At 37.1% G+C, this 25,486-nt stretch overlaps 1 protein-coding gene across 3 annotated transcripts; it reads left to right on the top strand.

Moving 5' to 3' along the window:
* On the top strand, positions 1 to 23,820 carry LOC132103188 (kelch-like protein 32). Of its 3 annotated transcripts, none has more exons than XM_059508078.1 (12): positions 1 to 199; positions 848 to 1,077; positions 1,863 to 1,972; positions 4,039 to 4,219; positions 8,866 to 8,973; positions 11,984 to 12,082; positions 13,927 to 14,142; positions 17,994 to 18,720; positions 18,871 to 18,929; positions 21,618 to 21,810; positions 22,665 to 22,759; positions 22,843 to 23,820. In XM_059508078.1, exons 3-12 carry the CDS (start codon positions 1,950 to 1,952, stop codon positions 23,002 to 23,004), a joined length of 1,863 nt encoding a protein of 620 aa, XP_059364061.1. In that variant the 5' UTR covers positions 1 to 199; positions 848 to 1,077; positions 1,863 to 1,949; the 3' UTR covers positions 23,005 to 23,820. The 3 variants fall into 3 exon arrangements, with proteins under 3 accessions (XP_059364061.1, XP_059364060.1, XP_059364062.1); XM_059508077.1 differs by having other exon boundaries at positions 1 to 190; XM_059508079.1 differs by lacking the exons at positions 1 to 199; positions 848 to 1,077; positions 1,863 to 1,972; positions 4,039 to 4,219 and adding an exon at positions 6,435 to 6,568.
* The last annotated feature ends 1,666 nt before the right edge of the window (positions 23,821 to 25,486 follow it).

Below are 25,486 nucleotides of genomic sequence, written 5' to 3' on the forward strand. Positions count from 1 at the left end.
GGGGACTGATTAAGACTCTAGCGTTTACCGTAGCTCAGAAGATGCATCGGGCATACGTGACGAGTTACGCCCCCAGTCTCTAGACCCTTTTCTCCTGGGGTCGATGCAGATATTTCGTTTGGGTCAGTCAAAGTTTTCCAAGTGACCCGACATCGGATAAAATCGAGAGAAGGGGACACTGGACACGAAGGTACACTGCGTGCGTGCGCTTTTTAGCCCGGTGTATGTTTGTATATTTACGTTGAATATTCTCTGACATATAGAAGCGTTTAGACAGTGATTACGGATGGCTGCTGAATGGATGTAACGTTACCGAAAGAGTTCACAGCTGATTGTCATAAGGTTGCAGTTGGGCGGGTCTTCAGTGAGGATTACATTTCTTGTTGCACAAATATTCTCGTTTCTGCCCTGTTGCTAGGAGACCTTTGACAGTTGAGGTTTAAAAGTGATTTTGAAGGGACTGACGATTAATCACTCTAATCTGCGTTTAGTGACAGGGGTGCTTTGTGTTCGTGACGTAATTAACTCAAAATAATGATGATAATAATAATAATGGACAAAACAACATCCGCATACAGGTTATTAATATTGTTTTTATTTTTTTGTAATATATAACCTCCGCTTTGATTTTAACGCGACGGTATATGACTTAAACTGTCATTGTCTCCTTTGATGGATTAAGGGTGTATTCTGGTTAAGTAGGTCAGTGACAGGCTGAAGATGATAGATAGGACCATTTGAGTGACACACCGAAGCTATTGAGAAAAAACAAATGTCATACTGTTTAATGGACATTATGTCTTTCCTTTACTCTCTTCTTTTCTCCTCCATCGTCCGTGGACTACAGTCTGCTGACTGAAGGTCATTTTGTAATCAGATCAATATCCGCTGGGATGCCTCAGACACCATGGGCTATTAGGTTCCAATGAGTTCTGCATCAAATCGCCTGTTCTCTGCCTTGAAACCATTTGACCATCACATGAGGCTGTATGAGAGGAGCGCCACAGACTGACTTTGGATCAGAATGATCTTTGCCTTGTAGCTGTTTTGTATCCAAACACGTTGTGCATCGATAGGGTGAGTGGGGTTTTATTATGTTTCTTCTATTTTGTTGTGCTTGAGCATTACCGCATCTATGAATCTCCCAAAACTATGTCCGGGTCATATTTTCACTCCCCTGCCTTTCATATAGAAAAAAAATGAATGTTAATAGGACCTTTAAGATTTTTGTTAACCTTGTACCATATTTTTATGACTGTTATGCACATTTCATCCCCAAAATTCTAAATAAATTAATATGCATTATTGTTTTAATTATTAGCGTGAGTGCAAGTTTCATTATTATCAATTTTTAGATTCTCTATATTGTAATTTGAAGTTGTCCTGTCTGATGACACAGACATATTTTATTTATTTGTAATTTTGTTTTATGTTAATTTAATTTTTTGTCATTTTTTACAAATGTTATTATTATTACTATTAATGTTAAAATCAGCATAAAGCTAGTGCAACAAGTGGTACCATAATGTATAAATACAATTAAAAAAATATCTAATGATTTCTTTTGTATTACAATATTAGAATTTTGTGAGGAAATGTGTTACATTTTAATATAAAGTGTAGGCTATAGCATGTAATATACTTCAGATATGTTTCTCAATTGAGAAAAATTTAGAAAAAAGCTCTGTTTTGCTTAGGCAAATCTTTTCAATCTTTAAAAGCTCTTCATTTCAGTAGCTCCATCGAGATGCTCCGATATTCAGAGATATTCAGAGATATTCAGTCTATGAGAGGCTGCGCAGATATGTAGGCTATGTCCTTATTCACTCTCAGTCTTTGCTGTTTCTGTTCTTTCACTATAGAGTGCTGCACATGCTCAGTCAGGCCTGTCTGGTGTTTTGTAGTATCAGCAGGAAGCAGTCCTTCCTCCTCCTCTCTCCTCCAGGAGCATGCCCTCTGAGCCTCCTCCCAGGTACGTTCTGGACACCTCAGTCTACCTTGAGAGGTGACCGTGTCCTCAGCTCTTTGGTGAGATTCAATGTGATGTAGGTGCCGTTGGATTTGATGCGAGTTGTTGTGACATGTTCAGCATTATTTAAAGAGCTCTGGAGGATATCTGAGGTCATCTGAAGCGTTTCTCTCCCAGAAGGCGGTACTACTGCATGTTAACTAATACTTTAAAACATGTTTTATTAAGTTTTCTGCAAAAAATACTTAGAAAACAGTGAATGTAACTGACATTGTTGAGGCATTTTGGTGGCTATATTCTATACTCTACATTTATAAGATTAAAATCATCAAACATGAATATTAACTAGTATTAAAATGTTTTTCTTACTGCAAAATTCTTAGAGCAACATGATGTTTTCATTAATACCCCTCCTCCCAGCCCACCAACTGTTGTCCATACTAACAATAATAACATTGATCACAGTTTCACCCTCATAGGCCATCTGTGTAAATAATGCTACGTCACGCTACAATAATGCAGTTAGCATTAATCATGTACAATATAGCATTTAGCTCTCCAATGTGAATAACTAACAAAAAATATTATCAAATGTTGGTAATGCCCATATGCATATTAATTCAAAAAGAGGTTTTTATTTTTTAATCATAAAAATATAATTTTATTGTGAAAGTGTATACATTGCCTTCTTAAAACTGTTATAAACAGGGTTACACATAAGTTATTTGGTCTGGTTCTCATGAGAGCACCTGGAGATGTGGTATGGTGCTCATACTGCACATAGTGTGAGCCATTAAATATAACTATAAAAAAAATAAAATGATAACAGTAATAATAGTATTATTGCACTTTGTTGTTTTGTTAATAAAATTAATAAACAAACAAAAAAAGTGTGATAATGCTATTATATTTTAAAATTAAAAATATTATTTTTTAATTAAAGTATTAAATAAAAATAAAAATACTTTATAGTACATTTAAAAAAATTAATTGCTAATTATTACATTTTAATTTTTTTAATAAGCATTTTCAAAATTTTCTAAGCTAAAATCAGCAAGCTTTTGCAAGGGTTGCCAGCAAGTAAAGCCTAGTTCATACTACATTACTTAAACCATCGGCAGATCGCTGTGTTGTTCAGACTACATAAATTGCTGTCTGTCTTGAAGTCATTGTGGTGTTCACACTACGTGACACCACGTAAAGGGGGTCACACACTACACAAGCTGACAACAACTCTGTCACCCAACGACTCTATCCTGTTCCCAAACCACATTTTATCACGAAAACACACTTGAGAATTTGAAACAGGAGTTGTTTATTTGAAAATGAACATCAGGAAGAAATTAGTGCTGAAAGCTGCTAATGCTTTCAGTTCAGAATGGAAATCTTAGAAATTATAACAGTTAGCTGATCAAAAATGGTGATTGTGCATTAACAGCTGTCAACCATGTTAGTATGCAAATGAATGGTCTGAACTTATTTATCCAGCGCATTTTTTATTTTGTTACACATGCAGACTTGTGCTCCACATAAGTGCATCCCTGGTTATAAATATACATTTTGTTTATAAATGTATAACAATTTAGGCTTGAAATTATATTTATTTTATTTGTATTTATCTTTCAATCTTTACAGTAAAATAACTTGTTTTGTATTTTGTAAACATACATGCACTACTGCAGGCTGTATGTATGTATAATTGCAAAGCATACAAAAATATATATAACCTTTTGCTAAGGTTAGTTAACCAATTAATACGTTTTACTATAGTATTTCTGCATTCTTTTTCTATTTATTTTTTATTTTCTTCCCAGTGAACAGACAGAGAATGAGAGCTAAATCTGAATTTGTTGAGCTGAAAAGAGCTGTTTAGGGCCACAGGAGCAGTGAAAATCAATGACATCTCACTTACTGAATAGATGTATTGATAGACCTAGTGTTAAGCAGCAGGCAGAAAGACACATATGCACACATGCACACTTTATTGTTTCTGGGCACGGGATTCCATGATGAGACATTCACAATTTCCAAGCATAGGCTTGTCTTGCAGCATTGTTCTTGTGTTTCAGCTCTCAGGACATGCTGACAGGACAAAGGCTGTGTCAGTCCAAATCCCACCAGGACTCTGTCCTCTCTGCCCTTAATCAGCAGCGCAAAGACGGACTGCTCTGCGATGTCACCCTGGTCGCCGGGGAGCAGAAGTTCCATGCTCACAAGGCAGTTCTGGCAGCCTGCAGTGATTACTTCCGGGTGAGATTTTACATTCTGGAGGTGAAACATGATCAATGAGAGTGTTTACCACTCAAGTTTCTTTAGGTTTCTATGCTCTGTATAAAGCTACACTTATGCAGGTGTGTACTAAAAGAACAGTTCATCCGAAAATATGTATTTTTGCCATCATGTCATTCGATATCTATTGAAGCCCATTTCTGCTACATAGGAAAGACATTGTGTTTTTCAAATCATAATTATGACATAAAAAGTCATAATAATAATAATAATAATACAACCCGAATTCCGGAAAAGTTGGGACGTTTTTTAAATTTTAATAAAATGAAAACTAAAGGAATTTCAAATCACATGAGCCAATATTGTATTCACAATAGAACATAGATAACGTAGCAAATGTTTAAACTGAGAAATTTTACACTTTTATCCACTTAATTAGCTCATTTAAAATTTAATGCCTGCTACAGGTCTCAAAAAAGTTGGCACGGGGGCAACAAATGGCTAAAAAAGCAAGCAGTTTTGAAAAGATTCAGCTGGGAGAACATCTAGTGATTAATTAAGTTAATTGATATCAGGTCTGTAACATGATTAGCTATAAAAGCTTTGTCTTAGAGAAATCTCTCAGAAGTAAAGATGGGCAGAGGCTCTCCAATCTGTGAAAGACTGCGTAAAAAAATTGTGGAAAACTTTAAAAACAATGTTCCTCAACGTCAAATTGCAAAGGCTTTGCAAATCTCATCATCTACAGTGCATAACATCATCAAAAGATTCAGAGAAACTGGAGAAATCTCTGTGCGTAAGGGACAAGGTTTTAGAGCAACATATGCTTCCCTCCAAACAACGTCTATTTCAGGGAAGGCCTTGTTTATTTCAGCAGGACAATGCAAAACCACATACTGCAGCTATAACAACAGCATGGCTTCGTCGTAGAAGAGTCCGGGTGCTAACCTGGCCTGCCTGCAGTCCAGATCTTTCACCTATAGAGAACATTTGGCGCATCATTAAACTAAAAATACGTCAAAGACGACCACGAACTCTTCAGCAGCTGGAAATCTATATAAGGCAAGAATGGGACCAAATTCCAACAGCAAAACTTCAGCAACTCATAGCCTCAAAGCCCAGACTTCTTCAAACTGTTTTGAAAAGAAAAGGAGATGCTACACCATGGTAAACATGGTAAACAACTATTTTGAGACCTGTAGCAGAAATCAAAATTGAAATGAGCTCATTTTGTGCATAAAATTGTAAACTTGCTCAGTTTAAACATTTGCTATGTTATCTATGTTCTATTGTGAATAAAATATTGGCTCATGTGATTTGAAAGTCTTTTAGTTTTCATTTTATTAAAATTTAAAAAACGTCCCAACTTTTCCGGAATTCGGGTTGTATACAAAAGTTAAAATTATGACATACTAAGCTATAATTATAACATAAAAAGTTTAAATGATGACAAATTATTACAACATAAATAAAGAAACAAAAAGAGATAATACGAGATAAAGTCATAGCTGTGACATACAAAAAACAATTACGACGAAAAGTTGAAGTTATTAGATAAGAAGTCATAATCATGACTTTAAAGTATAACTTATGTCATAATTATGACTTAGTATCTCTTAATTCCAACTTGTGATGTCATAATTATGACTTTGTATTTCAGAATTCTGAGTTACCAAAGTTTTTACCGAAGTTTTTCTTATGTGGCAGAAAAGGGCTTCCATGAATATCCATATTTTTGGAACAGAAAGGGAGATTCAGTTCACACTGTCTTTTTCTATACAATGAAAGTGAATGGGGTCAAGTGCTGCTGAGTTCCAAAAAGGCACCATAAACGTACCACTGAAGTAGCCATTTGAGTTGAGTGCAAAATTACAAATCTTCTGAAACCATCCAAAGCTTTGTAGATAGAAATGTAATGTGTACTTCTTAGTCGTTATACACTAAAAATAATGTGTACATATACATTCAAATATGTATCAAAATGTTTTGTGCCAGGTTTGAAATCACTGTGAAATTATGGGAGCTGTAAAGCATAATTCCATTTCAATACTTGGAAAACAGCAGCATAAATTTGCTGTTAAACATCTTGTTTTGTGCTTCACAGAAGTCATGCGAGTTTGGAACAGTGTGATATACGTAAACGATGACTGCACTTTGCTTTATAGCAGTGCAATCCTGATTCAAATATGTACAGTTCACATGGAAGGCAAGACAGGAAATGAAAAGGACACCTGCCTTTGTTAGCGGTCGTGGCTTATGTAAAACATGGACTCATCCAAAGCTTCAGTCAATATAGTTACTGTGTACACAAATCAAAGCAAGTTGTTGGCTCAGTTTGACAGCTACTCTTTGATGTAGTATGCCTGAAAGGTTTGTATTTTTCCTGATTTCTATTAAGTGGAACGGTTGAAAAGATTCAAATAGGCAGGCTTGCATGAGCATGTGTCTGATGCTCTACTGTGAATACCAAAATGATTTGCATTAGAAAATTAATTTTATTTAAACTAATTAATAAATCACAAGTATTTCACTTTGGCATACAAGTGGTCCTGCATTGTTTGTGCATGAATTATACGTACAGTTTTAGGGCTTGTTAAGTAGAGATGTGTTATCTGAAACACAGAAAGATGGTAAAAAAAACCTTATATGGATGGAAGAAAGCACCCAAAATGGTAGGTAGCGAGCTCGTATATTATCTTCATAATGTGTAAAAATTACACCAGTTTACACAGTGGCACCTGTTTTGCTATCTATCTATCTATCTATCTATCTATCTATCTATCTATCTATCTATCTATCTATCTATCTATCTATCTATCTATCTATCTGTCTATCTATCTGTCTGTCTGTCTGTCTGTCTGTCTGTCTGTCTGTCTGTCAACACATTTGCTTGAGATTTTTAACATAAAAAGAGTACATCTATGTGCAGTATACACACACACACCCACACACACATACACACACACACACACACACACACACTAGGCTACACACAAGTAGGCTATACAAGTATATCTTTAACAATTAATGATATCCGCAACAAGTAAGTACACAAGTAAGTTCAGTGACTCAGATGATGATTCAGTAATCATTCTGGCCGATTAACTTCAGTGAGGGATTCACCACACTGATCCCAACCAGTTATTAATCTTTTTGAACTGTTCATAAAAAAACAGTAATTTAAGTCATAAAAGTAATTTGTTTGTGAATCAAACTACAATGGTATTGTTGTATGTTGTTGTTTTGTCTGTATTGTCCTCACTGTTGTTTTTGTGGTGCACTGTATAAACATAAAACATGCATTTTCAGCTCATGTGAAATACAATTGCATGGTACTAAAGATTCACAGTGCAGCAATGCCGTAAACACTGATGTGAGGCACTGAATAAATCTGTATTGTCATATGGTTCAAAAGGCATGCGTTGTAAACTAATTAGCTCACAAAGCTGTTATCTGACCAGCTGCTCTGCTTGTCGAAGGTCTGAAGTCAGCCAGCCAGACGTGTGATTTAGGACTGGTCATCCTTAGTGCCACAAACCCCTTCCAAAAAATCCTGTAAGTCTTGCCTATGGGCTGTGGTGTCCCAGTAAGGAGCCCTCTAATTACTGTCAACAAACCAACAACTCTCAGCTCTAATGAGTGCTTTTGAAAGTCTGAATGTGAACTGAGGTCAGGCATTAAAAAAGTGCTGCTTATAAAATAGATAATAGAAAAACACAGTAAACTTGTATCAGGCACTTCAAATGTGATATTACTACTGGGAAAACGTTTCTGAAGGTGAGGTGACAAAGATAAGATGATAAACATTTGCAATCTATTTTCAGCACATTTAGGCTTCAGACTGAGCCAAGACCTGAATTAAGGCCCGTTCACACCAAGTACGATAACTATAAAGATAACGATAAAGATATAGTTCTAAAAATCGTTCTCAATATTAAAGAATAGCAGAGTCCACACCACAACTATAACGATAAAGGACAGAGAAACGATATTGTTGGAATCACTTTCAGAACAATTTTTTTTTCCTGATGAATGATAAAACATTGCCAACCAATCAGAATCAATCCTGCTGTAATGAACTCGAGAATTTAAAGCAGCAGACGCGCATCCACTTAAATACACAGACAATATTGTTCGCTGGTGTGGACGCTAATATCGTTATCTTTATAGTTATCGTTCTTGGTGTGAACGGGCCTTTAGATGTCTATTGATTCTTTTAAAGGATTAAACACTGATACTAATTTTAATCCAGAATAAGGCTTTTTTTAACACTGGATCTTCATCATTAGAAGCATTAGGTTTGATCAGTGATGTTTGGCAGATGTAATGATGATCCAATGTCCTTTGACTTCCTTTTCTCCATGTGCTCTGATCAATGACCATCCTACACTCGCTGTGTGACAGCAATCAATGCTTTTGATTAGTGTACTCCTGCCAGAGAACACAGCGGGACAGCGCTGGCCTCTTGCTCTCTTTATTTTGTGAGTGCCAAACTAAAGACCGCACTGATTGATGGTCATAGATTCACTTTAATTTCCAGTACGAGACTCTTTAGACTTGAATGAAGAGTTTATTGACGTTTTATTTTAAAGTCTATTTACAAGATGCTATATTACTCTAGTTCTGTGGTGCATCCTGCTCATAAGTTTGTGTGTGTCTGTCTTCAGGCCATGTTCAGTCTTTGCATGGTGGAGAGTGAGGCAGATGAGGTAACTCTCCAGGGTGTGACTAGCGTGGGACTGAAGCACGCACTGGACTTCGCCTACACAGGCCAGGTAAATTCAGCATAGCCCACACAGCTACATAGAACCTGAATATGCAAAACAAACAAAAATTGACTGTGCCTCAAGCAAAGACAGGTCTTTAGGTTCTGGAAAGACCCCATAATGAATACACTCTACAAATAGGAGCAGATAAGTGAAATAATTGTGAATAATCAAATTTATTCTAGAGCATCACAAATGGGCTTATAAACATCTAATTCTGGTTATTATATGTGTGAATGTTATATGATTATATATAATTTACTATACATTTGTAAACTGTGAGCTTATGTTATTTGATGCATATTTATGAGGTCAATAACATTGATTGGATAAATAAAGATTGCAACGAGCATGTGACCAGTTTTAATAAATGCTTGTCCAGTTTTGAAAATGTCACCATGTAGGTAGCCCTGGCATTTTTAAGTTGCCTAAAGTAGAAGTCTTACATCAGCTTGTTCTGAGCTTGTACATGCTCATACGGTAATCTTGTGCCGTGTTCACACACAGCATATTATGGTAATTTACTGGATATGTTACAACTTATCATATCGGTAAATTGCTGGAACAAATTTACCGGTATTTTTAAAAAGGTCTTATTCACACATGGGTAATTTACCAGTAAAGGGGCTATTGATCAGTAGTGGATCAGAAGTGACTGTAAAGGCTTTTATAATGTTTCAAATGATTTATATTTCAAATAAATGGTGTTCTTTTAAATGTTCTATTAATCAAAATAAAATAAAAAATCAATCCTGCACACTATCCACACTTGCAAATGTATCAAAATATAAATTTATATTGAAATAACTTGACATTTTAAATTAAAAATACATTTTAAAATATATTCAAGTTGAAAACTGTTATTTTAAAATTGTAATAATATTTCTTAATTTTACAGTTTTTACTGTATTTTTTTTATCAATCAAATGTACCCTTGGGGAGCATAAGACACCTATTTCAATAACATCTAAAAAGTATCTTACCAACCACAAACATTTGAATGGTGTAACTGAATTGGATCAATTATAGTTCTCACTATGCTCACAGTTATGGATGCATATGTGCTTTAGTTGCTTCAGCCTGAAAAAAAAAATTATATATATAAAATTATATATATATATATATATATAATTTATTTATTTATTTTTTCATGATTTGAGCTAACCATCTGTGGTGCAGAGAATGTGACATTTTGTTTCGCTATTCAATTTTTATTAAAATGAAACTGCATTTGTATGACCATATAATGCACTCCGTACATTACTAAGGATCAGAGGTGGGTAGAGTACCCAAAAACTGTACTCAAGTAAAAGTAAAAGTACTTCTAGAAATATTTACTCAAGTAAAAGTAAAAGTACTAGTCTTGAATAGTTACTTGAGTAAGAGTAAAAGAGTATCGGATAAAAAATCTACTCAAGTAGTTAGTTACTAGTTACTTTGGGTCATATATACTGAGCCTATTTTTATTTAGATATATAGATAAAATGTATGTAATGTATGTGTGCGTGTATAAATGTATATATTTCATCAGCCTTTACTCCAATTTATGTAATTTATTATAAAACCCTGTCTGTTTACTTAAGTAACAGATATAGGTGTCATGCCATAACATATTTTTAATACGACTGACTTTATATTAAATGTGAATTTAACATTGAAAGTTAATGTGATATAAATATTGCTACTAATCTTTCATTGTTCAGAAAGAGAGCAAATAACATTTACATTATTAAAGATAATTTTCACAGACAGTCTAGATTTCAATCACTCTCAGAAACTCCCATTAAAATCACTGAAACTGTTAACACTGTGAAATCAATATTTAATTAAAGATTCGTACAAACATCTGCACTTTGTTGTTCCTGCGAGAGAATTCGCCAGAAAGAGGTATTCAGTCAATGAGCGAGTGAAGGAAGAACCGGAATTTTAGCGATGACTCATCGGAACACCTCTGATTGGCCAATGCTTTAATAAGCTCAAAAGAATCATGTGTGATTTGTTATAATACGCAGCGCTGTATAAACGCATCTATCTCTTGCTCAGCGCCAGCAAGCGATCACAGATCTGAATTTAGCAGGTGATTATATGACTTGCTGAACGTACTCACGCCAGTGTGATTGTATTAAAATTAATAAAATCTTAATCGGCTATTTTTTGTCTTTTGGAAGCTGCATTCAACTTGACTCCCCTCTGTTATAAGCCACACACACGTACAACAAACTAATGTCAGTGGTATCGTGTACTGTAATCGAATGTAGCCCAAGTTATTACCTGTTAAACAGTAGACAGCACACGCGGTGTTCATCTAATAAGGATCTCCATCGCTAGCAAATAATAGCCTTTGCAGATTTCAATTCAGTGCAGTTCCAGCCATGTTTTCAACGCTCTTTCTGTTCTTAAACGTTACAACTCCGAGTGAACCACTTCAGACGCTCAGCGCGTGCGGCAGGGAACTGAACGACTCATTCAAACTGATTCATGAACCAATTCACTCGTTTGCCAATTGGTTTGATCAAGCCTTTGAACAGAATTGACTCAAAAGAATGAATCATTCGCGAAAGGGCATCGCTCATTGCCCAGAGAAAAGTAGACGGCGCGTTTGGAATAAACTGAAGCACCTAACATTTATTGCATTAAGATAAAGTAACGAGAGGAGCGTCGCCCAAAGTAACGAAGTAAAAGTACAGATTTTCCCCCCAAAACTTACTCAAGTAAGAGTATAAAGTACCCATCTTTAAATATACTCCGAAAAGTATTCGTTCCCCCAAAACATTACTCAAGTAAATGTAACGAAGTAAATGTAACTCGTTACTACCCATCTCTGCTAGGGATCATGAAGTATGTTAAGACATTTAATAAAGTAGTCTGCTATACACATTACTATAGAGATGGCTTAAAATGCAAGACTTACTTTTAGACAATATTTAACTCAGGGTCACTGTTCTGTGTTTCTCTTCATCAATCTGATTGCAAGATTGTGGTTTCTTAGGATAGTCTTACTTCAGTCCTTTGTTTGTAGATCATGCTGGAGCCAGGAGTGATACAAGATGTCCTGTCTGCTGGAAGCCACCTTCAGCTGCTGGAACTGCTCAGCCTCTGTTCCCACTATCTAATTCAGGTGCGTTTATGAGTAATTTCTGTCCAGTTCAGCAGGTACTACATATAACTTCACTGTGTAATCAGATCTTTATTTTACAACATCATTGCTTGTGTCAGATTTTGTTTCTATAAAAGTGCTACTGTGTTCCTGCTTCCTGTTCATTTATTAAAGCAATGGTTATAAAAAAATAATTCATTCTTATGTTATCACCCTTATGCTCTTTTCCATGTGATTACAATGAATGTTTATTTGGAGCTTCCATTCTCAAAACGACACAGATAACCATAGAGTTATCATTAGAGTATACACTCACCTAAAGGATTATTAGGAACACCATACTAATGCTGTGTTTGACCCCTTTCACCTTCAGAACTGCCTGAATTCTACATGGCACTGATTCAACAAGGTGCTGAAAGCTTTCTTTAGAAATGTTGGCCCATATTGATAGGATAGCATCTTGCAGTTGATGGAGATTTGTGGGATGCACATCCAGGGCACAAAGCTCCCGTTCCACCACATCCCAAAGATGCTCTATTGGGTTGAGATCTGGTGACTCTGGGGGCCATTTTAGTACAGTGAACTCATTGTCATGTTCAAGAAACCAATTTGAAATGATTCGAGCTTTGTGACATGGTGCATTATCCTGCTGGAAGCAGCCATCAGAGGATGGTTACATGGTGGTCATAAAGGGATGGACATGGTCAGAAACAATGCTCAGGTAGGCCGTGGCATTTAAACGATGCCCAATTGGCACTAAGGGGCCTAAAGTGTGCCAAGAAAACATCCCCTACACCATTACACCACCACCACCAGCCTGCACAGTGGTAACAAGGCATGATGGATCCATGTTCTCATTCTGTTTACGCCAAATTCTGACTCTACCATCTGAATGTCTCAACAGAAATCGAGACTCATCAGACCAGGCAACATTTTTCCAGTCTTCAACTGTCCAATTTTGATGAGCTCGTGCAAATTGTAGCCTCTTTTTCCTATTTGTAGTGGAGATGAGTGGTACCCGGTGGGGTCTTCTGCTGTTGTAGCCCATCCGCCTCAAGATGCGTGCGTGATGTGGCTTCACAAATGCTTTGCTGCATACCTCGAGTGGTTATTTCAGTCAAAGTTGAAAATCCCAGAAACTGAGCAGATTGTGCAATACTCAGACCGGCCCGTCTGGTACCAACAACCATGCCACGCTCAAAATTGCTTAAATCACCTTTCTTTCCCATTCTGACATTCAGTTTGGAGTTCAGGAGATTGTCTTGACCAGGACCACACCCCTAAATGCATTGAAACTACTGCCATGTGATTGTTTGATTAGATAATTGCATTAATGAGAAATTAAACAGGTGTTCCTAATAATCCTTTAGGTAAGTGTATATCATAAGAATATGTGATTCTCCTGAAGCTTTTGTGTGAAAAATCTTAGTCAGTATTCTTTAATGATTTTGAGCTGATTCTGCAGAATTCAGATCTGCAGCCTTTTTATGGCTCATCACTGTATTTAAAAAGTGCTTGTTAATAATTTTATCCAGTAGATGGCAGTCAGTCTCTGTGTCTTCGTCATCATGCGTCTGTGGAACATCCTCAGAGGATTTAGCTCTCTAATTTTCCGGGCTACATTTTTGGATATTGGGAACTTTAATGAGATTCAGCTCTGTTGAGCTTCTAATAATCACTTATTATAACTGTAATATATACTGTATTACAATATTAAACAACTGTGTTTTTACATTCATGGTGATATCTTTGTAAGATTTAATTTTATACTGTAAAACTAGTTTGTGTTCATAGACTTTAGCATGAATAAAACCTCTGACCCCCTCTGACTGTGAATCTGTCTGTATTTATATCTGTGCCTGCAGGAGCTGAACAGTTTTAACTACCTGGACCTATACAAGCTGGCAGACCTCTTCCACTTGCCGGCTCTAGAGGAAGCAGTGGTGGGCTTTCTGGTGGATCACCTCTCTGAGCTGCAGAGGAACAGACAAGAGGAAGTGCTGCTTCTACCTTATCGGCTCCTCAGGGAAGTGCTAAAAAGTGACCGCCTCACCTCCCTTAGTGAGGAGGAGATATGGCAGGTGTGTGGGCCGCAAATTCACAGACTTAAACTCTTCAAAACAGTTATGAAATATTTAAGTTTCTACATCATATGTAGAACACTAATGTGAACCTCTCTGTTAAAGCTCAAGATGCTCTTTGGAACATCTTGAATTATGTAAACAATGTGATAACTAGGTTTTACACACACTCGTGGAGCTCTCAGGACTGCTGTCATTAAACCAAAACAATGGACAGTACATTTTGTAATCTACCCTATTCACAGACAGTGTTTAGATTAGATTAGATTCAACTTTATTGTCATTATGCAGAGTACAAGTACAGAGCTAATGAAATGCAGTTAGCATTTAACCATAAGTGCAAGAATATAGTGTTTTATATACATAAAAGTGCAGAGTAAGTGAAGCTATGATTTACAGAATGTACAGTGGAGTTGCTATATACAGTATTGAGCAGAGTATATACAAAATATAAATAGGAATCTAATGTAGGGATTGTATGTACATTATGAACAGAGCAATGTACGATTATATACACATTATGAACAGCAGCAACGTAAGAACAGTGGTAATAAATACAGTAAATACAGTTGGATGAGTGTGCAAAAGTATTGTTAAACAATCTATTCTATGCAAAATAACAGTAGTGCAATGATATTTTTATAGAAATAGTTTACTGTGCTTTGTACAGTAACAACTTTAGACAGTTTATAGTGTAATAGCTTTAACAATGTGCAGTCTGTGCAAAATATGAGTAGTGCAAATACATGTATGTAAAGTACTGTGACCAGTGCAGTAATAAGGCAGGTGCAGGTTAGATTGGTGGTGTGGAGTTCAGAAGTGTACTCCACACCACCATATGATGCATTTCCACAGTCATTAACATCGTAAATATAGTTTTTTTATATGATCATTTTTAAAACTTTATGATCATTTTTAAATCTTTATATTTTATTACCTTATTACTACTTATTATATTTGTTGTACTTTCCGTTCACCGCTGTAGAAGTTCAACCAACTACGATGACTTCCACTTCTGAGAACCCTGGAAATTTGAAAAGGGTCCATTAAAGTAAAATTTTTAGATCAAGTTTTCGCTATAATTTGTAATATATTATAATTTAATACTATATAATAATGTGTAATTTAATAATTAAAAATGTTGAATTGAATCAGAAAAGAACTTCTCAGATTTTTGGACCCTGTGACATTCTCTATAATGGCTGCCAAACACAAAGCGTCTGAATGCGCAAGGCCATATACACAAACTCCACCTGTTTAATTTATGGTGTAAATTTGAGAAAAAAAGGTGTGCAGACAAAATGTGTGTGTGTATGTACACACGGGCGGAGGCTGTAGTCTAGGTGGGGGGGGGGGGGGGGGCTGTGGTGTGACTATTCATTTGCACCAATCAGGCATCCCCACCACACCCCCCACCCAGCCTCTCTCTGATTAGGCCCACTGCGGCTCCATCAGCACCTCAATCCTCCAGCTGTCACTCTGGCCGCCCTACTGATTGAAAACAATCAGCCCTCTGATGGCACAATTACCCTGACCCTTTAACCAGTTGCTGCTGCCATAATCATGCCCTGATTAGGCTGCTTTGGGCCTCCTTCACTCTGCAGAGAAGGTTAATTTGGGCATCAGATGGAAGCGTGATGGCACAGGGGCTGGTGCTGCCGTCCGCTGGTCCGAACGTGCACCCGCCATTACTACCCTCGATATAGTTTGGCTTGATGTCAATCATCATCATGCAGAGTTCTCTGAGTCTCACGCTCTGGAAATCACATTTTCTTCCTTTTTGTTGTTTTTTTTTTGTTCTTTTTTTCTTCTCTCGCACTCACTCTCTGTCTGTCTTTCTCCGTGCAGGAGTGGGTGGGGGAGTTTATTTATGCCCCGAGGAAGTTCTCTGATCCAGTGTGACCTTCACAGTCAACAGACGCTGCCTCGCTCACACCTCACTCTCTCTCTCTCTTACACCTCACTTTCTCTGTCTCTCTCTCTCTCTCTCTCACACCTCTCTCTCTCTCTCTCTCTCTCTCTCTCTCTCTCTCTCTCTCACACCTCACTCTCTCTGTCTCTGTCTCTCTCTCTCTCTGTCTCTCTCTCTCTCTCTGTCTCTCTCTCTCTCTCTCTCTCTCTCCCCCTATCTCCCTCTCTCATTTTCCACTCTCACTCATTCTCTTTCTTATTCTTTTCTGTTGGCTGTGAAAAGGAATAAGGAGGGTTGAAAAAAACAACAACTAAAATTCAGAGAATGGAAGAAAGCAAAACAGAACCTCAAACAGAGCGTTACATGATAAATGACACCGAACAGGAATGGAGGGTTTTGCTGAAACCTCTGCGCACTTAAACTTAACTGTGTAATTATTTAGGAATACACACTATGGTACCAATGATTATCGTCGAGATTACAGATTTTTTAATTTATCAGAATTGTATACCATTGTGTCAATCTTATACTTTACTCAATATATATATATATTAGCTGATATTAGATCTTTAATTGTGCATTTAATTATCACTTCAATTGCTCACTTCAAGTTAATCAATGTTTAAAAACATTAAGAATTTAATAGTCTGTTATCCATAACAATACATGAATATCTGTTTTTCTTACTGCAAATTATAATGTCTAAATTCACAAATAGCATTTAAAATAATTTTTATTTCTAATTTGTTTAGACAGTATTGTATAGAATTATATGTCAGCAATTTATTGCTTATAAGTCATAACATATAACTAGTTATAGGCTTATTGGCATTGGATATTATGGCTAATTTTAATATGAGTGAAAACATATAATCTTTATTGTTTAATTTGAAGCATTTCTTAAAGTTAAATATGCATAAGTAGGCCATAAGCAGTTTAATGAGCTCAAAAGTGGCTCTGTTTGTTAGAGCTTCTGACAGAGATCTGAGTTTGGGGAAGGATTTCCTGTTTAAGAGCCAATGGCAGATGGGGGGAGTGTTTGGGGAAACCTTTTTTGCTAGCAATCATCATCTCTGCAATTTGGTGCTGTTAGTGGCTCAGAAATAACACACTGTACCACAAACTGCCATGTTTTATTTCTAGAAGTACCAGTTAATGCATTTTAAATTATTTTGTGTAAGTACAGTAAAAATCGGACATTCGCGTTGTGCCATTAAATATTTAAAGGATGTAATACTCCAAGAATAATGGCTCAGTGGTAGAGCATTGCGTTAGCAGCGCAAAAGGTCGTGGGTACAATTCCCAGGGAACACACATACTGGTAAAAATGTATAGACTGAATGCACTGTATGTCGATTTGGATAAAAGCGTCTGCTAAATGCATAAATGTAAATGTAAAAATATATTACAAGCATTTAAATTCGCCATTTGTGTGTAGGAGACAGCTGCGGAATGTCTAGAGATGGTGGCCCATGATCTCGGAATGCTATAATAAGTTCTCCATCTCAGACCTGATTGTGTTAAAAGCCACTTTTTTTCTACAAGAGTGGCATCGCTTATCTCCAGCCATCTCCGCCATACTCACATGCCTCTGCAGCTAAACAGTCTAGATTGCTCTCAGGTTCAATTAACTCCTCTTTGTCTAACTCCCTTGGCTGCGCTGGAGTGCGTATGTGTGCATGCTTCACACGCACGTCTCATGAGCGCGTGTGTGCGTGCTCCGAGATCCCACCCCCCATCTTATCTGCAGCTGTCTTCTCATCACTGTATAGAGACACAATGTCTTAAGCATTAGCATGCAATGATAAAAAAAATTTGGCCCTGCATAGACAGACGGTATTGTGTGGATGGTGTGAGCTGCAGTCTGTAAAATGAGCAGTTTGATCTCCTGATCCTGAATCGGTGGTGAATACTGATGAGCCACTCTGCCCCACTGTAGTTGCTGGTGTGTTGGCTGGAGCATGATTGCAGATACCAGTACATGGAGGAACTGCTGCAACACGTGCGCTACGGCCTGATGGAAGTCTCTGCCCTGCACCATGTGGCCAACAGCCACCCCTTTCTCAACTCCAGCAGCACCGTTGCCGCCCTGGTGGAGGAGGCGTTGGACTACCACCGCTCTGTATTTGCACAACCTTTATGCCAGACAGGACGAACCACGCCGCGTTTTCAGTCTTTGACGCTATATATTGTCGGCGGGCGCAAACGGGAGGTCAGTCGCGTACGGGAGCTGCGGTTCTTCAACCCTGCCACACAGGAGCACTTGCGCGTTGCTGGGGGTTCGAACTGGAGCGAGTTGACACCCATGCCTGCTGGACGAAGTCACCACTGTGTGGCTGTCATGGGCAACTTCCTGTTTGTGGCTGGTGGGGAGGTGGAACATGCCACTGGAAGGACGTGTGCCGTGAGGACTGCATGCCGGTATGATCCAAGGGTAAACCGCTGGACTGATATTGCACCAATGAAGGCTTGCAGGGAGCACTTTGTGCTGGGAGCTCTGGGACAGTATCTCTATGCAGTTGGTGGGAGGAATGAACTGAGGCAGGTTCTGCCCAGTGTGGAGCGCTACTGTCCCAAGAAAAACAAGTGGACCTATGTGCATCCGTTTGACCGTTCGCTGTCCTGTCATGCAGGTTGCGTGGCGGATGGGCTGCTCTGGGTCTCAGGTACTAATACATTACTTAACATTTAGCACACTCCCATGCATTTATCAGGCATCTGTGTGTGTATAAGACCCTCACTGAGGTTCTAGGCCCAAAATTTAAAAGCATTACTAGAATCGGTTTAAAGTATGATAATGGCTCCTTCTGTTCCAGGTGGTGTCACTAACACAGCTCAGTACCAGAATCGACTGATGGTATATGACCCAGGACAGGTAATATATTGGTATTTATGTGGTTATATTAGACTAATGTAGATGGGTATAATTTTTTATGTGTAAATAAGATAGATTTATTCAGCAAGTATGTAAATACACTAATATTCCAAAAGAATTGTATTTCTTAAATGCTTAAATGCTGTTCATTTGAACTTTCTATTCATCATAAAATCTTGAAAGAAATGTATCACGGTTTCCACAAAAATATGAAGCAGTATGATTGTTTTCACTGATAATAAGAAGAAACTCGTTCCTCGGGAACCAAATCATCATATTAGAATGATTTCTGATGAATCATGTGACAGTGAAGAATGGAGTAATGACTGCTTAAAATTAAGCTTTGCCATCACAGGAATAAATTACATTTTAAAATATATTAGCATAGAAAACAGTAACTTTAAATTGTAATAATGTTGCACAATATTTCTCTTTTTACTGTATTTTTGGTCGAATAAATATAAAATTGGTGAGCGTAAGTGACTTCAAAACACATATTTACTGGGGTTGGGTATCGTTTGAATTTTGATCAATTCCGATTCAGATTCTTATCAATTCCCAGTTTCGATTCCAATGTGGTAAAAAATTAAAAAAATAATAATAATTCAAACAATTAGATATCAGACATATTTATTTGGTCTCTTTTTGCAAAACATTTAGATGCAGCTGAATACCATGAATGAAAATCAACAGGCTACATAAGAAATGGACTTGATTAAGAGCTGTTTGTGTGCGAAATAGAGATGCATAATTATGGATAAATTGAGACTTCTTTTAATGGAGGTTGTAGTTCTCTTACGATTCTGAAGAAAAAACAGACAACTAAACAAAATCACTTGTAATTCATGAATGAATGATTCAGTGACTTACTCAAGATTTGCTTCTTTCATTACTGGATGAATTGCCATTTTTGAATGAATCTCTTGAATGAATGATTCAAAGACAAATACATTTTTAACAGCCACCTACTGGCATAACATCATCGATAAATCTTTATTTACTTTACTTCCAAAAGGTGATTTGCTCTATTTTAATTGCTATGGTAGACATCAGTGTTTATTTTTGAACTATAAACTTTTATCCCAGTACTTTGTTACACATAAATAATGATACTGTGTGGTTGAAAAGACTGTTTGTGAAGCTTTTTCATACATATACATGACAGCTGCTCTGTTTAGGTCAGCGGCAGCGCAAACGCAGATTTGAATGATTCCCAACCCTAATATATGCTTATTCAAAATATACAATACACAAAATATGCCTGTTACTGCATTACTGTAGTAAAATCTGAAGATTTTAAATGTGACTTAATATAATGCCTTACTATATATATACAAAAATATTCATCTAATGGTTGTTGGTATAATATCATTATACATTACAGTTTTGTGTTACCAAGAATTGTTTTGGAAAGACGTATTTTTAGTTTTATGTCAGATAAATTATTGACCACAAATTAAAATAATTATGATCTATTAAAAGGACTTTAAATATGGCATCTACCCTGATTAAAGTCAGGGGTGTTTCATATGCCATTAACATACAAACTAAAATAAATAAAATATAATTTCATATTGTGCAAATGCTCAAAAAAAAAAAAACCCAACACAAGGACCTTCTACACCACTCCTCTACACCACTGCCATTTATTAATATTACATTTAAAAAGACACAAGAATAAGTATTGTAGAACATCTGTGGTCAATGCAACTGTGTATTTTTCAAAGAGAGAGATATAAAGAAAAAAAGAGGAGGAAAGAACAGGAGGCAGAGGCTCATTGGTATTCAAAGTGGCTTTGCATTCACCTGCCAGGAACAGCAACCCCCTACCCACACCACCCTCAACAGATGGTCGCCAAACACACACGTGTATATTCACACTCTCACCACTGCTTGTGCAATCTCTGCATCTACACACACCTCTCACAAGTAAATGGTCACACCCATGCACTGGAATATGCTAAAGAAATAATGATTTGCTCAGACAAAGTAAAAAAAAAAAATATATATATATATACAGTACAGACCAAAAGTTTGGACACACCTTCTCATTCAAAGAGTTTTCTTTATTTTCATTACTATGAGAATTGTAGAGTCACACTGAAGGCATCAAGGGCTATTTGACCAAGAAGGAGAGTGATGGGGTGCTGCGCCAGATGACCTGGCCTCCACAGTCACCGGACCTGAACCCAATCGAGATGGTTTAGGGGTGAGCTGGACCGCAGACAGAAGGCAAAAGGGCCATCAAGTGCTAAGCATCTCTCGGGGAACTCCTTCAAGACTGTTGGAAGACCATTTCAGGTGACTACCTCTTGAAGCTCATCAAGAGAATGCCAAGAGTGTGCAAAGCAGTAATCAAAGCAAAAGGTGGCTACTTTGAAGAACCTAGAATATGACATATTTTCAGTTGTTTCGCACTTTTTTGTTATGTATATAATTCCATATATAATTCCACATGTGTTAATTCATAGTTTTGATGCCTTCAGTGTGAATCTACAATTTTCATAGTCATGAAAATAAAGAAAACTCTTTGAATGAGAAAGTGTGTCCAAACTTTTGGTCTATACTGTGTATATATATATATATATATATATTAGTTAAAAAACCCTGTTTAATTGTATATATTGAATTTTTTTTTTTAAATAATTATATGCTTTTTTTTTTTTTGATATTCCCTCTCTGTCATAGAATCAATGGTTAGCGCGCAGTCCCATGTTGCAGAGGAGGGTGTACCATGTGATGGCGGCAGTAAAAAGGCAGCTGTATGTGCTGGGGGGGAATGATCTGGACTACAACAATGACCGCATCCTGGTTAGACACATTGACTCTTATGACATAGACATGGACCAGTGGACACGCTGCACCTTCAGTCTTCTCACAGGTCACTACACACACACACAAACACAAAAATTCCAGCCAAGTAATAGATATGATTATTCAACTATTCTTGCAGAACACTATTCCCTTTCTCTTTAAAAGGTAGCATTTCTATATATACTGTAATTGTTTTGAATCACTATATTGTTCTTACTAGAAGTACCAAAGTGATACCATGGTACAGTGATGGTTTCATATAACAGTGCCAGTTAATATGGTACTGACAAATAGTTCACCCAAAAATGAAAATTTGCTGAAATCAAATACAGAATGTAGATGAGTTTGTTAATTTGTCGGAACAGATGTGGAGAAATATAGCATTACATCACTTGCTCACCAATGGATCCTCTGCAGTGAATAGGTTCTGTCAGAATAAGACTGAAAACAGCTGATCATTACAATAATCTGAAAGTAATCGACATGACTCCAGTCTGTCAATTACGTCTTGTGAAGCAATAGGCTAAAATACTAATCCTTTATCCATTATATTGCTTTCTCCAGTCATCAAGCATCGCTTACAAGTGAAAATATTCTAAACCATTTGAACAACTAAGTAAATATGTTAGGGGATTATGATATGAAAGGACAACAGGGGATGGACTTTCACTGGAGAAAGCATTATTATGAATTTTGGCCAGAAGTGACAGTTTAAAGTTAAAAAAAAAGTTAAATAAAAGTTGTGTGCAATAAGTTTTAAAAAGCTCAGACTTTGGAGACAAATTAGTTAAAACAAACAAACAAAAAACAGCAAAAATTCATACTTTCAAGCAAAATGAAAGACAAAGTGGCTTTTCACCTCTCCACTGTTCCTGAAAGGGTTAATAGACCATGGTAATATTTTTTACATTATCCTCATAGGCCAAAATGAGGCAGGAGTGTCCGTCCATGATGACAGAATCTATGTGGTTGGTGGATATTCAATTTGGACAAATGAACCACTTGCCTGCATTCAGGTGAGTTGACTTGAATGGTGCATATGTTTGAATGACATGTTGAATAATTAGTGTTGAGATGCCATCATTTGTCTGTTTGGCAGGTGCTAGACGTGAGCACCAAGGGGAAAGAGGAGGTTTTTTATGGGCCAACGCTCCCGTTTGCTTCGAATGGAGTGGCCACGTGTTTCTTGCCTGCGCCATACTTCACCTGCCCCAACCTGCAGACCCTACAAGTGCCACATCACAGGATAGGAGCTCTCTAACCTCTCCACTCATAACTCATTGAGGACATTCCCCCAAACACACTAAGAATCAATGAGATCATGTGAAAGCCTATTGTACTTCCACATATTGTGACTGGTGGATGAAATCATCTTTGATCATATACGTTGATCTCGTAGAGCCTATGTTTTGATGGATGTGGAAACCTTAAAAAAAAAGTTAAAGAGTTGTTTTATTGTCAAGCTTCACTGACGTTTATGCATTTCTGAACTGGATGTGCTGTGAATGATTAAGAGCCACTTTATGGTCCCAGTTGGTGCAATTGATGTGAGCCTGTGGTCCGTCAAGTCCACAGGATTGCAGGTTGTCCCATTTATCATTTTAAAATAAAAAGGGTGTTTATACCTCGCAGTGAGCTTTTACATAACAATCCATGCAGAATTTAATCAATGGAAATACACAAGAGCGACATTTGGGACAGGGCTGAAGTGTAAGTGACCTGTTTTCATAGATTCTTAGAACTCCATCCACTCTCCATTCTGACTTTAATGTTACACCGCTTTTATCCACACATCAGTTGAAGTTCCTTTTCATTCCATGTCATTTCTCAGCCTGTGACAAACTGTACTTTTTATCAAAACTCAGGATGAAGACTGTACAATTGTTTACTGAACGTGTATGACCACAGCTGACGACAAATGCACACACACAGCATCTCAACAATCTACGTCAACTGCGGCATCTTGACTGTTCTCCATCCTACCATCAGAAACCCATTCCATAAGAAAACGTGTAAGAGTACACTTTTTTTACACAATGTCTCTAATAAATACAACATTTATGCAGTTATTCAATAATGATTGACATTTGTGAGTTCTTGAATAATTGATTCACTACAAACAAAAGACGAGCAAGAGCTGTTCCCAAACCTATTTTTCAGGGTTTCCACTCTACAGTAACGTTACATTGTTTAGTGGAAGAATACTGTTTTTATTTATATCATATATACAATTTAATTGCTCTGTTTTATTCTGTGAAACATTTCCACGTATATAGAATAACCATTTTATAAAAGCAGTAAGCCCTGTGAAGCCGTGGTTTACAGTGAATTTATAACAGCTAAGGGGCGTTGTTTGGCACCAGAAGCGAAGCTGAGAACTGATAAGATTAGTCAGTCAGAAGGACTTGTGTACCAGTTTGACCAATTTATCGAGTTATGGCTAAGTTTCACGGTACACAAGTAATATGGCATATATTTCTGTGTAGTTAGATTAACTCTGATTAGTTCAGTGAATGAACGATCGACATGGCGGAGCTACGCGGTGAGTGACGTGAGGGAGACCGCGCGGCACATTTGATGGCTCTGCTCTAATAAAGTGTGATGCCTGTGCCACACGGGAGAGGTGCGAGCGGCACGGCTGAAAGACAGGACCGGGAGCTGAGATGGAAATGGAAGAATGATTTGGATAGAGGAGAGTGGGGTGTGGGGAAAGAAGCGCAGGGGGGAGTGATGAGAGGCTCTGGGCAATTTGTGCCAAAAATTGTATGAAGATTGCAAACGGTATGAATAGTTAAATGAAAGGTTTGGTGTGGAGTGATTGAGGGAGCCATGTGTGTCATATCTGTGGTTTCATGACTGATTTTGATTGCTTGTCTGTGCAGTTGTCATAAAAGTGCTGATAGCAATAGACCATATGACAACTTATTGTAGCCTCTTTCCAGATGTGATGGGTAAAAATATCGTTTTCCGATTAATCGCTATCTCGTGTTTAATATGAAACTAAAACCGCCAGTAGGTGGCGTCAAGTCACTACTGTGAGTCATGAATCATCTAATTCGTTCAAAAGGACTGATTCATTTCATTCAGGAACCTTCAAGTGCCTTAACAGACAATGTGTTTAAAATGTAAGTCATTTATTGTAACTTGTTTAACGTTACCTAACTGTTTTATAGTATCAATATCACATTTACCACAGTGCCGAAATTCGGGATTCTTGTTCGTCTGATATTGCTTAACTTTGTGTGTTAAAAGAAAAACTCGTTTGTTTTTGTTTTTTTTTGCACCCAGATCTTTAATTTAGCGTCATTTGCACCAAAAGACTTGTTCAATGATTCCCTCTGCCAGAAAAAAAAAAAAGAAAACAGCGTGGGGCGCCTTATGGGGTGTCCTTTAACACACTACCAAACATGGCTTGATTCCCGAAGAAAAACTATTCTTAGGAGTTTGTTCAAAAAATAAAAATAAACGACTCACCATTTATTCTCAAACATTGCACTGTATGTATTAGCAGAGAGACTGTACAGGTGCATCTCAATGAATTAGAATGTCGTGGAAAAGTTCATTTATTGCAGCAATTCAACTCAAATTGTGAAACTTGTGTATTAAATAAATGCACACAGACTGAAGTAGTTTAAGTCTTTGGTTCTTTTAATTGTGAGGATTTTGGCTCACATTTAAGGAAAACCCACCAATTCACCATCTCAACAAATTAGAATACTTAAGACCAATAATAACAATAATAA

This window comes from Carassius carassius, chromosome 24 (assembly GCF_963082965.1).
Source record: "Carassius carassius chromosome 24, fCarCar2.1, whole genome shotgun sequence".
Taxonomy (NCBI): domain Eukaryota; kingdom Metazoa; phylum Chordata; class Actinopteri; order Cypriniformes; family Cyprinidae; genus Carassius; species Carassius carassius.

Coding starts and splice junctions, on each gene's coding strand:
- LOC132103188 (XM_059508078.1), top strand. CDS start 1,950: ATGCCCTCTGAGCCTCCTCCCAG. Junction 12,083..13,926: donor GTTCCCACTATCTAATTCAG/GTGCGTTTATGA, acceptor CTGTGCCTGCAG/GAGCTGAACAGTTTTAACTA. Junction 21,811..22,664: donor CACCTTCAGTCTTCTCACAG/GTCACTACACAC, acceptor TTATCCTCATAG/GCCAAAATGAGGCAGGAGTG.